This window comes from Dinoponera quadriceps, unplaced genomic scaffold, assembly GCF_001313825.1.
Source record: "Dinoponera quadriceps isolate SergipeBrazil2010 unplaced genomic scaffold, ASM131382v1 scaffold781, whole genome shotgun sequence".
Taxonomy (NCBI): domain Eukaryota; kingdom Metazoa; phylum Arthropoda; class Insecta; order Hymenoptera; family Formicidae; genus Dinoponera; species Dinoponera quadriceps.
In genome coordinates, this window is record NW_014555039.1 from 509,130 (window position 1) to 523,490 (window position 14,361).

Below are 14,361 nucleotides of genomic sequence, written 5' to 3' on the forward strand. Positions count from 1 at the left end.
CCATTTCGGCCGAATACGCGCGACGATACCTTCCGGGGCGTTCTCCCGTCGCATGCCTGCGCCGTCAAGGATCGGACCGTCGGCCCTCCGTTGACACTGCTCTCGCGGAACGCACGTAGAATTCGTCCTCTTCCACCCGGAAAACCGCCGCCTTCCTCGCCTTCTTTCGCTCGCGCGTCTGCAGAGTGGCGTCGCCCACGGCGGCGGGCGGAACCAATCCTGTTCCAATCGCCGATAAGGGGTGAGTTGCCGACGCGCAACGTGTGGCAATTTCACGCAATGCTTCGCGCCTAGTAACCCGGGAGAAATTTGTTCTTCGAGCGACGAAGCGATCACGCCGCTGATTTTCGAGTCTTAACGAACTCGTCGCGCTTTGTTCACATTTTCTATTTGTTATTGTTTCTCAATCGCCGGATCGTTATTGTTTTATACTTGTGGAAATTTGCGAGCGAACTGGATCCAGTTACTTCTCGGATCGCGCGATTTTCGTAGCTAACTTCACGGAAAAATTAAACTTTCAATGGTACCATATAATTAAAATTTTTAAAAGATCGGAGGAACAACTTGTTAACGAGCCAATTGTTGGAAGACCAATCATCTTCGGTGATGAATAATACTTGAGATACTAAATAAAGAATGTTTTAAATAATGTTTGATATGACGTTCATGAGATTAACACTTTGAAGCCTTGGCCTTAAAGATGATTTATTAATGGGATCTTGGACAATTTTGATGTCTATTAACCCTTTGCCATATCATTTAACTCGGAAGAATCCGGGCCCAAGTGATGCGCCCGGGAAAAGATTGGGCAAAAGAATCCATTCGAGACATTCATACTTGGCCCGAGATTGAAATCACGAGTTCGACTCATGATATTTATGTTTAGTTCGAAATGTCGATTACGAGTCAGACTCATGATATTCACGTTTGACATGAAATTTTACCACGAGCCTGACTCGTGATATTCAGGTTTGGCCCAAAATTCTCATCACGAATCAGACTCGTCAAAGTATGGCAAGGGGTTAAGAAATTTTCATTGTTGATGTATGTCGTTGTAACTTAGCAACCAATATATCAATTTTAAGTGTGAAAAGTGTGGAATTAAATAGCCAAGCCCGAGTTATACTTGGGCTTCCGCAGTTGTCGTCTGCGCGCTACCCCGACCTATACTCGGGCTTAGGAGAAAGAGTGTTAACGATATCAATGTGTGAGCATGCATGCATTGTGTGTGTGTGTGTGTGTGTAGATTCCGTAAGTTAGTTTTATAAATAACGACATAGATAATCAATGTAAAATAATTAATTCTCACAGTCCAGTACAAGGTACGTATTGCATTTTACATCATATAGTTTTTCTTATTCCCGTTTCTTCTTTTCGTTCTTCATGCTATTTTTCTTCTGTTTATCGATACGTCGTTTCACCGCGGGTTGTTTTTGCACCAGCATGTCCTCGGTCATGGGTTCAATCACTTGACCGGATTTGGTGACCACCGATGGCTGAATCAACCGTCTGTGAGCGTTCTCCGGCACGAAGGTCCTACCCAGAGGAGCTCTCATGCTCGCCTCGAAGTCCCCGACGGTAGTGAACGGATACGGCAGTTCGCTGATGAGATGCTCTTTCAGCTTCTTGTTCTCACTCTCGAAGATGATCACATCGCCTTTATTCTCGTCCTTACGCGGCGTGTCCTTGGGAAATTTCGTTATAAATCTTTTGTTCTTACGCTTCCCCTTCCCCTCCTTGATGTTTGTTCCCGCCCAGGAACCCCACCCGGGCAAGCTCAAGTCGATGTTCTGCGGCTGCGAATTCTTTATCTAGAAACATTTGGTACATATTAATTTTTGCACTAACATAATTAGATTCACTGATACTCAATTAACATATAAATTAAGGTCAATAAAAACCAATCGTTCCAAAAATATGAAAAGAAAATCATGAATATCAAGTAACAGCAAAGTTTTAAGCAGGTTCGGTAGTGATGGTTTTTTATGATGAAAATTTTTGAAATTTTAATAGATTATTCGGAATAATAGTATTATATCACAACTAAATTTTTGAAGGATTTCACTACACCGTTTGTAAGATATATTGACCTAAAAAAACGACATTTTAACATGTAGGCTTATGGAGAAATCACTTAAAATTCAAATAAAAAAAAACGGCTCAATGAAGATGCTTTTTTTTTATATGAAAGAATATTATTAAAATAACATTCTCAGTCAAAGTTTGAGCGAGCCCCACTACATATTTCTATTAAAAAATAGCTAAAAATGTGGTTGCAACAGACGACTTGGCAACGCTGTTTTCGGTGCGCGCTTTGAAATTCAATGTATAGTAAAAAAAACTTCTTTTGTAATTTAAAACGTTTCATTGAAAATATTATTTTTATTAACACAATCGAAATTAACAACTCTTTCACCGTCAACAGGAATGTCAACTTTGTTCATTTCAACTGAAGAATTTTAAGACTTTGAGCTTTTTCTCTCATTTCACTTAACATTTTGCCTCGTAAGTGTCTATCTACTTTTAATTTTTTAACAAACTTTCCATTAAAACGAATTCTTTCTTTGCCAGCAGCATCCGTAGTAATTTGAAGGTTATTTGTTTTTCTTTTAACTTTACCCATTTTAAACATCAAAGTCACACGATTTCAACAAGTACATTCATTTAAATTTAACAAATAAATTATTTTTTACAGTCAATTTTCAATTTATTAATTATAATAATTTTAATAGAGTACACAAGTACAATGTCAATAGACGACGACGACGACGTGTCAGCAGCCGAAAAAATTTGCGGCGTTGTCAGACGTTCTCTCTCCCCTTGCCTCTCTAAGATTTCCCCCCGCTAACACTACCGAACCTCCTTAATTGATTCATTAGCGCAACTACAAATAGTTTTACGCAATCAGTTATTTAAAATATTCTTTGCATACCTCTTCCTCCTTCTCTCTCCTAAATTCTTCCACAACATCGTCGTCTGCGAATGCCTCACTCATTATCTTGTGAGTCTCTTCTTCCAGTTCATCGTTGTCCAGTATATTCTCCCCATCTACATCCAAATCTGGCATCTGTGTCTTCAGATGTTTCGGCTTTATACTCAAATATTTCTGCGGATCGATTTCCGCGGTATAATTATTCGATTTGTCCGCGGTTTCTCGCTCAGAGTTCATTATTGCCTTCAAGTCCGTTAAATCATGCTGTGGATTTTCCTTGGAAGTGGTTTCCTCCAACGGAACATCCAACTCGGGTTTCTGCTTAGAATTTTTGAATTCAAGATTTGGCGTGTAATCTTTGTTCCCCTTATCTTGCTCCTTCTCGTGTCTATTCACTTTGTTCCCCTCCTCGAGTTTCTTTTTTATCCTTTGCAGCTTCAAGTCGACTTTCTGTTTTATATTTTCTTCCACGGAATCGAACATGTCGTCTACGTTTACTTCATATTTCTTAGATGTCTTAGACTGCCTTGTATCTTTCTTCGCCTTAAAGTCGGTTTCCTCATTACGCTGCAATTCTTCGACATGCCATGTAGAGGTAGCTCCTACGGCGCACTTATTCCTCGTTTTGGCTTCGGTCTTCTTGTCGAATAACTTCACCTTTTTCTTTCTCGATCCTGTCTCATTCGAAGATACGATACAGCTGCTGTCCATTTTTTTCTTTACCCTTTTATTTTGGATAGATTCACTAGTCTTTTGGCTTGTAGAAGTAACAACAGAAGTAATCGTATCATCTAGAACAGAGTACGTCAGAGATTATCATATTATACAATAAGAAATATCACTAAATTTTCTTGTAAACACGATTAAACGAGTAAGTGCGTACCCGCTTTATTTGGCTTATCAGAAATCTGTTTCTCTGATTTATCATCTAATTTACGTTTGTTGGCAGCTGGCTTGGGCTCAACCTCCGCGACAATTTCTTCCTCAGCTTTCTTCTTCTTCTTATCATGGTACTTCCGGTAACTCTTAATAAACTCATCGATCTCGGATTCCTTTTTCACAGAGTTCATCCATGGGTTATCCTTATCACTACTTAAAAGCACTAACGGTGCCTCATTCTCATCGTTCTCATCATCTTCGCCACTATCATCGGCTGGCCTAACTTTCTGCGTCAATTCTCTACCAATAGACAATTGTTCGGCAAGCACCTGTCGAGTCTAACGATAAGAATTACGTTAGATAGAATATATCGTTTCCCAACGACTATTCGTCCTCATTAATAATCAATCTTCCTTGTCGAGCTTTAGATGAAGATGATACTCACTTCCTTGTCATATCTGGCTCTGATTTGCTTATTCTTGGCCCACTGACCCGTGCTCTTGTGCCTCAGCGACATTCGCTCCTCAGCACGAGTCCTGTCCAGTTGTTGCAGCTTCGCTAAGGCTTCTTCTGGATTAGTTTTCTGCAACTCTTCGAACTCCTTCAACTGCTGCTTGATTTTCTTCTTCCGTTCGATACGGTGAAACTTCTTGCTTTTAATCTTGCGCTCACGATGCGCCTTCGCCTCTTGATACGACTAAAAAAAAAAAAATGTAGTCTAAGACGATCTCTTATTAGTTTACTATTGAATTGTTTTGTCCCTTGTAATCCCTTAGTAATTATTTCATAATCGCATCGTAACTTGTTCCCTTTTACCTGCTGTGCTCTGAGTCTGGCGGCTTCATGTCTTTTCAACTTCATTTCCTCCAACGTCAACTCAGGTTTATCTTTTACTTCATCCTTCTCTTCAGGTGCAAGTTTCTCTACCGTGGATTCTACTTCTTCTTCTAACGCTTCCAACTTGCGTTGCAATTCAGACTTTAATCTGAGGCCATCTAGGAAGTGTGGGATGGGTTTATTTTTTCCTTTTTTTTTAAAGGTGGCCAATGGAAAGGATAAATGTGTCGCTGTCCTGTTTCTGGCGACTACAGCGTCCCATTTGTGCAAATCTTTCTTGACATGGTCAAAGTGTAGCTGCCTTCCTAACTATATATGATTTTAATTAATACAACTTCATATTACATATGATTTTATATAAATGATTTTATGTTAATTTGATTTTTTTTAGGCTTTCATAGTATGGAATTCACGAGGTAGCTACTGCCACATCTTTCTCACCTATGATCTTTCATCATTCATTTCACTGCTTCAGGGAAAGGAATAATTTAAAATTGACTCGTCCCTCAGTAAGAATTCTTTTATAATTGTATAAAAGAATAATCGGGGGAAGAAGGAAAGGATAATATTAGGATTGGTCAATTATAAGGATTTTTATAGAACTGAGAGGATAGAATCAGAAAGCCTCACATGTTAAGTTAGACTGCATTCAAAAACTATGCCTAGATACATCATTGAAGCTTACAATATTTGAAAATGTTTGAAGTATATAAGTATGATAATGATGGTCTTATTGGTTTAACCATAGTAGATGTAGGAAGAAAATTTCCCATCCTGAAATTTTAGGTAGATAGATGAAATTGCAGATAACTTGGATTTTAAATATTTTCAACTATAGCAAGAATGCATATATTGATCAAAAGAAAGACATCGAAAGTTATGGCGAAAATAACCAGCCAATATATGGTCCTCCAGGGATCATTGATAATATTTGATATATTTGTGTTTGAAAATTATCCATACTCTAAGTAAAACCAACCTGCCTCCAAACTACCATGTGTTCTGGTTTTTATTTTATTCTCAGGATATTTTCAAACACAGTCTTATATGTTTTATGTTAAAGTAACTTGATAACAACTTACTTTTTTAGCAAGTGGCGCAGGCAATGGCTTTGAAAGATGTTTGCTTTTCTTCTGAACAGATCGAACTTTTTTTGAAATTTGACTCTGAAATCCTTTCTGCTTCAGTGATTTCAGCAGGTCTCCAACATGTACAGCATCTTTGTTAGTTATTCCACTTTTTACAAGATGGTATTCCGATACCTCTAAAGTAGGTTCGTTCCTTTCTGCTTTATTCACTCTGCAAAAAGATTAAAAAAAAAACAATAAAATCATTCAATAGATCAATAGAGGCAATGTTTAGGTCTAGTCGTTTAACAATGCAATATTCTTTTCACTTTTACCTTTGTTTTTTATCAAGCTGTTCTACAGCTTCGATAAGCTTCGAGTGATTTTTCGAAACTTCTCTATCACTGTCTTCTAAGTCATTCATCTTAGCTTGGCCAGCGTTTCTGCTTTGAGCTTCTCGATTTTCCTCACCAGCGTGTTCACCAGGCAGAAAATGTTAATTTTATCTATGGTACATTTATGGTCGATTTAGGTTAACATATTTTTGAGTTAAACAAAAGGTCTGTTCGTTTTCGCTGCACCGTTAAACTAGTGCAGTAAGTTGAAGTAAGGAAACATATACTTGTCTCGCTTCAACTTATTGCGCTAGTTCAGCGGTGCAGCGAAAACGAACAGATCTAATAAGGCATAGGAAATGAACTACAGTTGCAGTTCTGCAAACATTTCCTCAAATTATTCACACAATTGGTTGGATTATATTTTTTCACAATTTCTCGACCGTGTACCTTCATCATATGAGATTTGGTCTGTTCTTTTTAGATGCACCGGCTGATTAGATCAAGAAATTTACGTATACATATTTTTAAATTAGAAAATTTACTTTTTACGAATTCACGCTAAAGGAGAAAATTCATGATCATCCCTTAGAGGTACGTTTAAAAATCCCTCGATGGTAGAGCATTTAAATGATTATGAGCAAAGATTGCTTCATCATGATTGGTTAATAAATGCTACTCTACCCGTCGAGTAAGATTTCTGAACACACCTCATGAATCTTTTTTTCTAAGTTCCGGTTTACAGTGTTTTAAACCTTAGTTCGGATCTACAATAGGTGGAATAAGTTTTAAGCAGTAAAAAATTGATCAATCACAATCGATTGTGAGAGGAATAATCGATTGGCCAATTTTTTACGTCTTAAGGCTCACTATACCTATTGTATATATCCGGATTTAAACTTTAAAAAAACTGGCCATTTACAGTCGATTATTCTCCTCACATTCGGCTGTGATTGGTCGATTTCTTAAAGCTCAAGGCTTAAAATGCCTATTGTAAATTGGGGCTAACATGAACTCGTGAAAAAATGCAAATTTTCAAATCGCATGCACTTGGAATTTTCACTTTCATGTCTCCGACTTAGGGAAGAATTACATGATTGGTACTCAAGTTATTCTGGTAGCAGAGTCCGAGTGTCTGATTGGCTGGACCACCATCTTCTTTGCGGTAACTCCGGCAGATGTCTCGGCGGTTCGCCGCAAAGTGCGCGATGAGTCGCGGAACGCCGCGCCACTTTTTCGGCCGCAAACAGTCGGCGAGCGAGAACAGCTGATCCTGTTTCTACGGTGCCGCTCCTACGAGCACATGTCCGCGCAATAATTACGCACGATATTGCGATTTTCTCGTGTCAGCTTGGGCAGTCCGAGCGACGGTGCGGAAGCAAGGTAACGTAGCGGTGCGCGAGAGAACGTCGGCGACAGCGCTCGTGTTCGTGTGCGATGAGCAGCCGGCGATAACCGGCGAATCCGTCGCCCACCCCGTCACCTTCGTCGTCGTTGTTGCTGCCGTCGTCCTTGTTGCGGGGAAACATGGCCGATCGCGATAGCGCGTCCGAGAGTGACTCGAGCTCCATCGACGGCGGGCCCATCATCATGATGCCGCCGTCGCCTGTGACGCGCGAGCAACTTCAAAAACGCATCGAGTCGCTGCAGCAGCACAACCGCGTGCTCAAGGTCGAGCTGGAGACGTACAAGCTGCGTGTCAAGGCCCTGCAGGAAGAGAACCGCGGCCTGCGCCAAGCGTCTGTCATCATAGTGAGTAGTTCTTTTTTTGTCCTCTTACCCGTCCACCCGCGATTCCTTTGTCGCGAGACTAACGCAAACTGGGGCTCTGGTGTTACTCGACAAAAATAGCGCACGGGACAAACGCGTGTGCTTGAATATCCGCCGAAATGACGGACGTTCTTAATATTGTTCTAAGTTTTCAGGAGAGTTCCATTATATCGAGCTTGAATCCTTTACTATGCAATTTATGTTCTATATTCGCAGCAAGCTAAAGCCGAGCAGGAAGAAGAGTTCATAAGCAACACTTTGCTGAAGAAAATCCAGGCCCTTAAGAAGGAAAAGGAAACTTTGGCTCATCATTATGAACAAGAGGAAGAATGCCTCACCAACGATCTGTCGAGGAAGTTGAATCAGCTGCGGCAGGAGAAGTGTAGACTGGAGCAGACCTTGGAGCAGGAGCAGGAGTGTCTGGTGAACAAGCTGATGAGGAAAATCGAGAAGCTCGAAGCAGAAACGCTGGCCAAGCAGAGCAACCTGGAGCAGCTACGGCGTGAGAAAGTGGAGCTGGAGAATACGTTGGAGCAGGAGCAAGAGGCATTAGTCAACAAACTGTGGAAGAGAATGGACAAGTTGGAAGCTGAGAAGAGAATGCTGCAGATAAAGCTGGACCAGCCGGTCTCGGATCCGACATCGCCCAGGGAGATCAGCAACGGCGATACCGCCACGAATTTGAGCACGCACATTCAAACTCTGAGAAGCGAAGTCGCCAGATTAAGGCACACCCTACTGATCTCGCAGCAAGAACGTAAGTAACTTCTTTTCCCTTGTGCTTCTGCTTGTATATTGCGAAAGCATCACTCGACTTCGGGCTTGATGCCCTAAACTCATCGGTTGTCCCTCAGATACGGAGAAGATGCAACGATACGTGAACGAGGAGAAGCAGATACGCGAGGAGAATCTGAGACTGCAGAGAAAGTTGCAACTAGAGGTGGAGCGTCGCGAGGCCTTGTGCAGACATCTGTCGGAGTCCGAGTCCAGGTTGGTGTTTGAATTCGATTGAGCTCACGTTACACACGCTCGACGTTTCACGAGCCCAACTGGCGCTCCGCATTGTACATGTCTAACTCGTTTCTTCATGGTTCTCTCTTTCTCTCTCTCTCTCTCTCTCTCTTTCTCTCTTTTACTTTCTTTCTATCTTTCTTTTTTTCTTCTACTTTGCTTTCCTTTACGACGCAGTTAGTTCGACAACTATAACCTGAGCAAGAGACATTTGTCCGATCTCACAGACAACTTGATGATGATTTTCGCAGCTTGGAGATGGAAGAAGAACGGCACTACAACGAAATCGTCATGTCCGGCGGCAACATAAGGACCCGCACAGTGTCCAGCCCCGTGCCCTACAATCCTTCGCCTAGTTCCTCGAGGCCGCTGAGCCCGGGTGAGTCCCAGTAGACATTCGTCTATGTAGCGGAGTCACAGAGGTATAGCGTACATAACAATATCGCAATTACAATTAGAACGAAAAATATAATTAATCGTACACGGTAAAGTAATATATCAAATTTATGCAAATGGTATTCATCAACGTATATATAAAGTGTTCTACTCTTGCTTGTACATATATATATATATATATATATATATATATGTACAAGCAAAAGTAGAACACTTTCTCCGAGTGCGCGTTCAGTGTGGTCGTTGGATTGAGCGCGCATTTTATCAATAGGTGTTAACGTGCTAGGTTCCACATCCAGAGAGGGCTTCAGCACTAACCGATGCTACGCTTGCGGCCAGCCGAGCACTCTTCCGTTCGCGAGCTCATCGCCACCCTCAGCGGTAAATTATCATATAGGGAAATGTCGTTAATGCTGGAAACTAATTCGTCACACATAGGCCGGCACTCATAGTCAGATCTTATATTTAAAACCGTCTCAAGTTCATCTTCAGATGCTTTATAGTCAATGAGTCGTACATCTGAAGATGGACTTAAGATTGTCTTAAATGTAAGATTCGATCATAAATACCTGTCTTAGATTCGTGTGCTCAACGTATGTTTCGAATACATGTTAATCCGGATCTATAATAATAATAAATTTCTTAGTCTTTTGCTCTAAGCAATCAAATATAACGTAATTTCTGAAAAAGGTGTTACCGTCTCAAATGTAACAACGCTTAAAACTTAGAAATTGCGATGTCTGATAGCGCTGGAAACACTTTTTGCTAGAAATTATGTTACAATTTGCTGTTTAGAGCAAAAGGATTTAGGGATATGACACACGGAAAAACTTAAACAATAAAACTTAGGTCTGATTTTTCATTTTCTAGTTAACTTGTGCTTTAAACTTAAACTAATAGTAATGCAAAAATTATGTTTTTTCTACTTATCGTTAATCATTAAACTAATGATTTTGTCGTGGTAATTTTTAAAGTTTAATGATTAACCATGAATTGAAGAACATAATTTTTATCTCATTAGATTAAATCTATAAACCACAAGATAACCAAGAAATAAAAAACTGAGGCTTAAACGATAAGCAAATTGATCAGTCATAGTCGATTATTCTTTGATTGTAAGAAGAACAATCTACTGTGATAAATCGATTTTCTTACTGCTTAAAGCTGCGTTAGGTTTCGCAAATCGGAAACATCGGTTTATTCTTAAGATTATCTTAACACATTAAAGGTGGGAGTCGTAGTACTACGATTTATCTCGACTGCGGCTTAAAGGCGGGAGTCGTAGTAATACGATTTAGCTCGACTGCGGCTTAAAGGCGGGAGTTGTAGTAATACGATTTAGCTCGACTGTACCTTAAAGTTTTTATGATCACACAAAATATCGCCCGCTCTAGGCGCTCTACTTTCGTCGAGATCGCCCACCGTTAATGTGTTAAGATAATATTTACCCAATGAAACTACTTTCCTGTAGCAACCAGAGCAAACCGATGTCTTCAATTTACAAGATCGAACTTAACGAAACCCTTTTAGTGCCGAGCAAAAGTATCGTACCTATGCGAAGAATACCGAGCCAATTTGACGAATTTGTTAAGGTTTGGGAAAAAGCTCATAAAAACCAAACTAAAAATGATATTTACAAAATTCAAAAAGTAGCATATTACGAAAGAAAGAAAGAATAAAGTAATGCCAATTATATTTCAATATTTGTTGAAAATCATACGAATAACAACAATATAAAACATGATGAAAAACATAGAAACAAATTTCTCTTCTACAAACAATATTTGCACATAAGAATAATCATCGTTTGATCACAGTTTTATGTAGATCACGTAGTATGAAGTATAAGTATTACATTTTCAATCATTTTTAACAAAATAACTAATATCAGACCTGAGAACGAAACTGTCCCGTGTCGAGTTTCTACCTTATCGCTCCAGCGTATACAGAGCCTCGGCACCAACCAGCATAGGATATAACAAAAAGTTAAACCCAAAACCAATTTTTTAAATTCTTCTGCAATGAAATTAGACCGTTTATAACGTTTTATAAATTTATTTTGAGATAGAGCTTTCTCGCAATGCGAATAGTAAGACGCCCTCGGATACGCGACGGTATATCGTCGTTGGCACTTTTCGCAAATGTTGCGAACGATATATCGGCACTAAAAGGGTTAAGCTCTTACTGCTTACGTTTTTGTGTGTGCTACGGCCCTTATTATAGTTGCTTTTCAACAAGAAGAAATCCAAGTCGACACAAGTCTAATTACATTATTTATTATTATTTTCTCCATTAAATGCGAAGTAAGGATAAATAACGATACAATTAAACTCGTGTTTTTTGCTGAAAAGCAACCTATACCTATTATAGATTCAGACTTGAAGAAAGCACGAAACTTGCTGGAGCTTCGTCCTTATCGTTTGAAGCTCCCCAATTAGCGGCTAGCATTACGAGCGATCGTGGCTGATCGTGAGATTGCGGTCTCACAGCTCAACAAGTCGCAAGTTTATTCATGAACGTTTGCCAGCAGGGACACATCGTGGCACCGTCCAGCAGACGTACATCGGACCGCTTCGTCAAGCCGGCTATTCCGCCCACCATCGTGAGCCCAGGCGGGCCGCCGACCATCGCTAATCCCATAACCGCCGCCGCCGCCGTTGCCGCGGGATCGCCTATGGACATCGCGAAGACATAAGTCGTCGGGCGGGCTCTACGGAAAACCCTTCTTATGTAGTCGCGCAAGGTACTTCTCTAAACGGTGCGTCCTAGCTAGGACACCGGAAGTTCGCCCGGCACTTCGCCGTCGCACTCGTTCGCGAGCGGCCACCCCCGTTCGTTAACTATTACTACTATTACTACTACTACTACTACTACTACTACTACTATTCTAATGTAACACGGGCTACGGCTAAGACACACATGGGACTTAATTAATCCGATTGAATCGCGGTTAGAGTTAAAACAGCGCGGTTCGCAGAGCCTCTTTTCGTCGCAGCGGGCGAACGAGCGGTCTTGGCGCCGCTCCGCCTGGCGGCGATTTCTCGTATGATGCCTGAAGTACCCATTCAGACGAGCTCTTTATCGTACGCAATTATATCATTTGAGTGTTCTACATAAAAAAAAGAAACATTGACATTGTTGCTTCCATGTTCCAAGTAACCATAGTATAAATGTCGAACGAATGCTGATGGACAGCTACGCGGTAAACGGAAACGCCCGATTATACCGTATTTCACGTGCGCTAAGAACATAACGAAAGTAACTAGAGTGTAGTGTTCGCGCGGTGTTCACACTTTTAACAGATACGCATTTGTTTAGCTTTCAGCCTGAGTAATCACTAGACACACACACACACACACACACACACACACGCACACGCACACACACACACACACACACACGGTACCGAGGCAGCAGGCGTAATTCTACTAGAGGGGAAGGTTTCGTTGGTTCTTTCAGCAAAGTTTCACCGACGGTGAAGCGCGCGAAGTAATCGATCACGCCAGAGATCTCTCGCTGATCTCGGGGACTATCGCGTCGTTTGACAGTCGTCATCATACTCGAGAATTGCGGATCACGCAGATTCGGAGATTTAAGGCCTTAAAGCTTCGACGATCCAGCGACCTCGCGATACTTAAATCTGAGAACTCGCGGATCCGAAGACTAGATTACGCATTCAGACAGCTTAAACATGTAAACAGTCCAAGAACTTCGATCCGAAAATTTGAGGACTCGAGTATGCGAGCTTTTAACGTTCAATCTCCGAGGTAACGCCGAGGTATTTCTCAATATTGCGCTAATTCCGGGAAATCTGAGTGTGTGGAGAAAATTGTGAGAAAAAGAACCCCCAGAATTTCCGTAAACTCCTTTCCGTCGAATTTTAAGTTGAGTAGTTCTGTCGAGTTCTGAGCGAGCTGAGTGTATTTCTTCCCCGAATTTTCGAATCTCGAAGTTCTTGATCGCCAACACCTACAGAGCACAACGCATTGGAACTTTGGTCTCTCTAATCTTAGATCTCTTAATGTTAGAACGTTGGGAATTTAGAATTTTGAAGCTTTGATACGTTGGAGCCACACGAAGCCTCGGCATCTTGATATCTCGAGAAGTGCTAAATATAATGGATGAGAGACAGATATTATATGTATTACGTTGAACAGAAGAGAGTTTGTTTGCTAATAAAAAATTGTTTTATACACACCAACGATAATTACGTAATAGTTTCGGGACTATTGTTGTTTATTATTGTGTTACATCGAAATCGGTCCTCGAAACTTCGTGGTTTCAGTTAAGTAGGAGCGTTCGCAGATGATCGGTTTTCGCTAATTCATTTTTTGGAAAGTCGGAACTCTCAAAACTTCTTTCACAGAGTGAAAGTACCCCGACATCTGCTTCCTGAAACCTTCACAACCGGGTAGCCCTTGTTTGAAGACCGCGGAATCTAGTGAAAATCTTGCATTCTGAAAGTTTGAGGAACGATAGAGATCAGCACGAACGGATCTTATCTTCTTTTCGTTCGAAGATTCTCGCCACTTTTCAACATCGGTTACGGGGCGAATTGCGAAACGACTGCGAGGAAATGTACTTTACAAGCTTACTTTTGCTTACGAAGCTCGACTACCTATCAAATGGTTACTCGCAGTTTCTTCGCTTCGACTTCGTGATGCAACGTGGCTCATGTAAACAATAAGAACCTTGTTTGTCAAACTGGTGTATTATACATGAAAAGTACACGCGAATCCGGTCAAAGTGTTGTTTATTATGTTATATCGAACGATATAGATATATATATAAAAATAAAAATATATATAAATATAAATATATATAGACGGTCGTATATATATATATATATATATATAATATAGAATTTTATTATAACATCAAGTTCTCTCATCGATAATTATAATACGCAGATATGCTTCACAGCTGCATAGTATGTATTTTACTCAAGCTTTTATGAAATACAGTCACGTTTTTGCTATTACATATTGCGTTTGTCTCTTCCTGCGAGCTCGGTGACGTTAAGATCAATCTTCGGACATCTTATTTTTGTAAAATTATTGGTAATGTTTTCTGTATCTATTTTAACTCTCTGACATCGACATCGTGATTATGTTTAATTATTCCTTTGACATAC

The 14,361-nt window shown here is 40.5% G+C and overlaps 2 protein-coding genes across 5 annotated transcripts; one reads left to right on the forward strand and one right to left on the reverse strand.

Moving 5' to 3' along the window:
• Window positions 1-1,281: 1,281 nt before the first annotated feature.
• LOC106742825 (U3 small nucleolar RNA-associated protein 14 homolog A) lies at window positions 1,282-6,437 on the reverse strand. The gene is made up of 8 exons (XM_014616119.1): window positions 6,419-6,437; window positions 6,051-6,221; window positions 5,731-5,947; window positions 4,628-4,957; window positions 4,257-4,508; window positions 3,816-4,149; window positions 2,933-3,723; window positions 1,282-1,811 (listed from the first exon to the last, which is right to left on the reverse strand). Exons 2-8 carry the CDS (start codon window positions 6,137-6,139, stop codon window positions 1,356-1,358), a joined length of 2,469 nt encoding a protein of 822 aa, XP_014471605.1. The 5' UTR covers window positions 6,140-6,221; window positions 6,419-6,437; the 3' UTR covers window positions 1,282-1,355.
• Window positions 6,438-7,286: 849 nt separating this feature from the next.
• LOC106742826 (coiled-coil domain-containing protein 6) lies at window positions 7,287-12,569 on the forward strand. 4 transcript variants are annotated; one of them, XM_014616120.1, is made up of 6 exons: window positions 7,287-7,802; window positions 8,037-8,577; window positions 8,675-8,810; window positions 9,083-9,210; window positions 9,499-9,608; window positions 11,755-12,569. In XM_014616120.1, exons 1-6 carry the CDS (start codon window positions 7,578-7,580, stop codon window positions 11,920-11,922), a joined length of 1,308 nt encoding a protein of 435 aa, XP_014471606.1. In that variant the 5' UTR covers window positions 7,287-7,577; the 3' UTR covers window positions 11,923-12,569. The 4 variants fall into 4 exon arrangements, with proteins under 4 accessions (XP_014471606.1, XP_014471607.1, XP_014471608.1 ...); XM_014616121.1 differs by having other exon boundaries at window positions 11,758-12,569; XM_014616122.1 differs by having other exon boundaries at window positions 9,514-9,608.
• The last annotated feature ends 1,792 nt before the right edge of the window (window positions 12,570-14,361 follow it).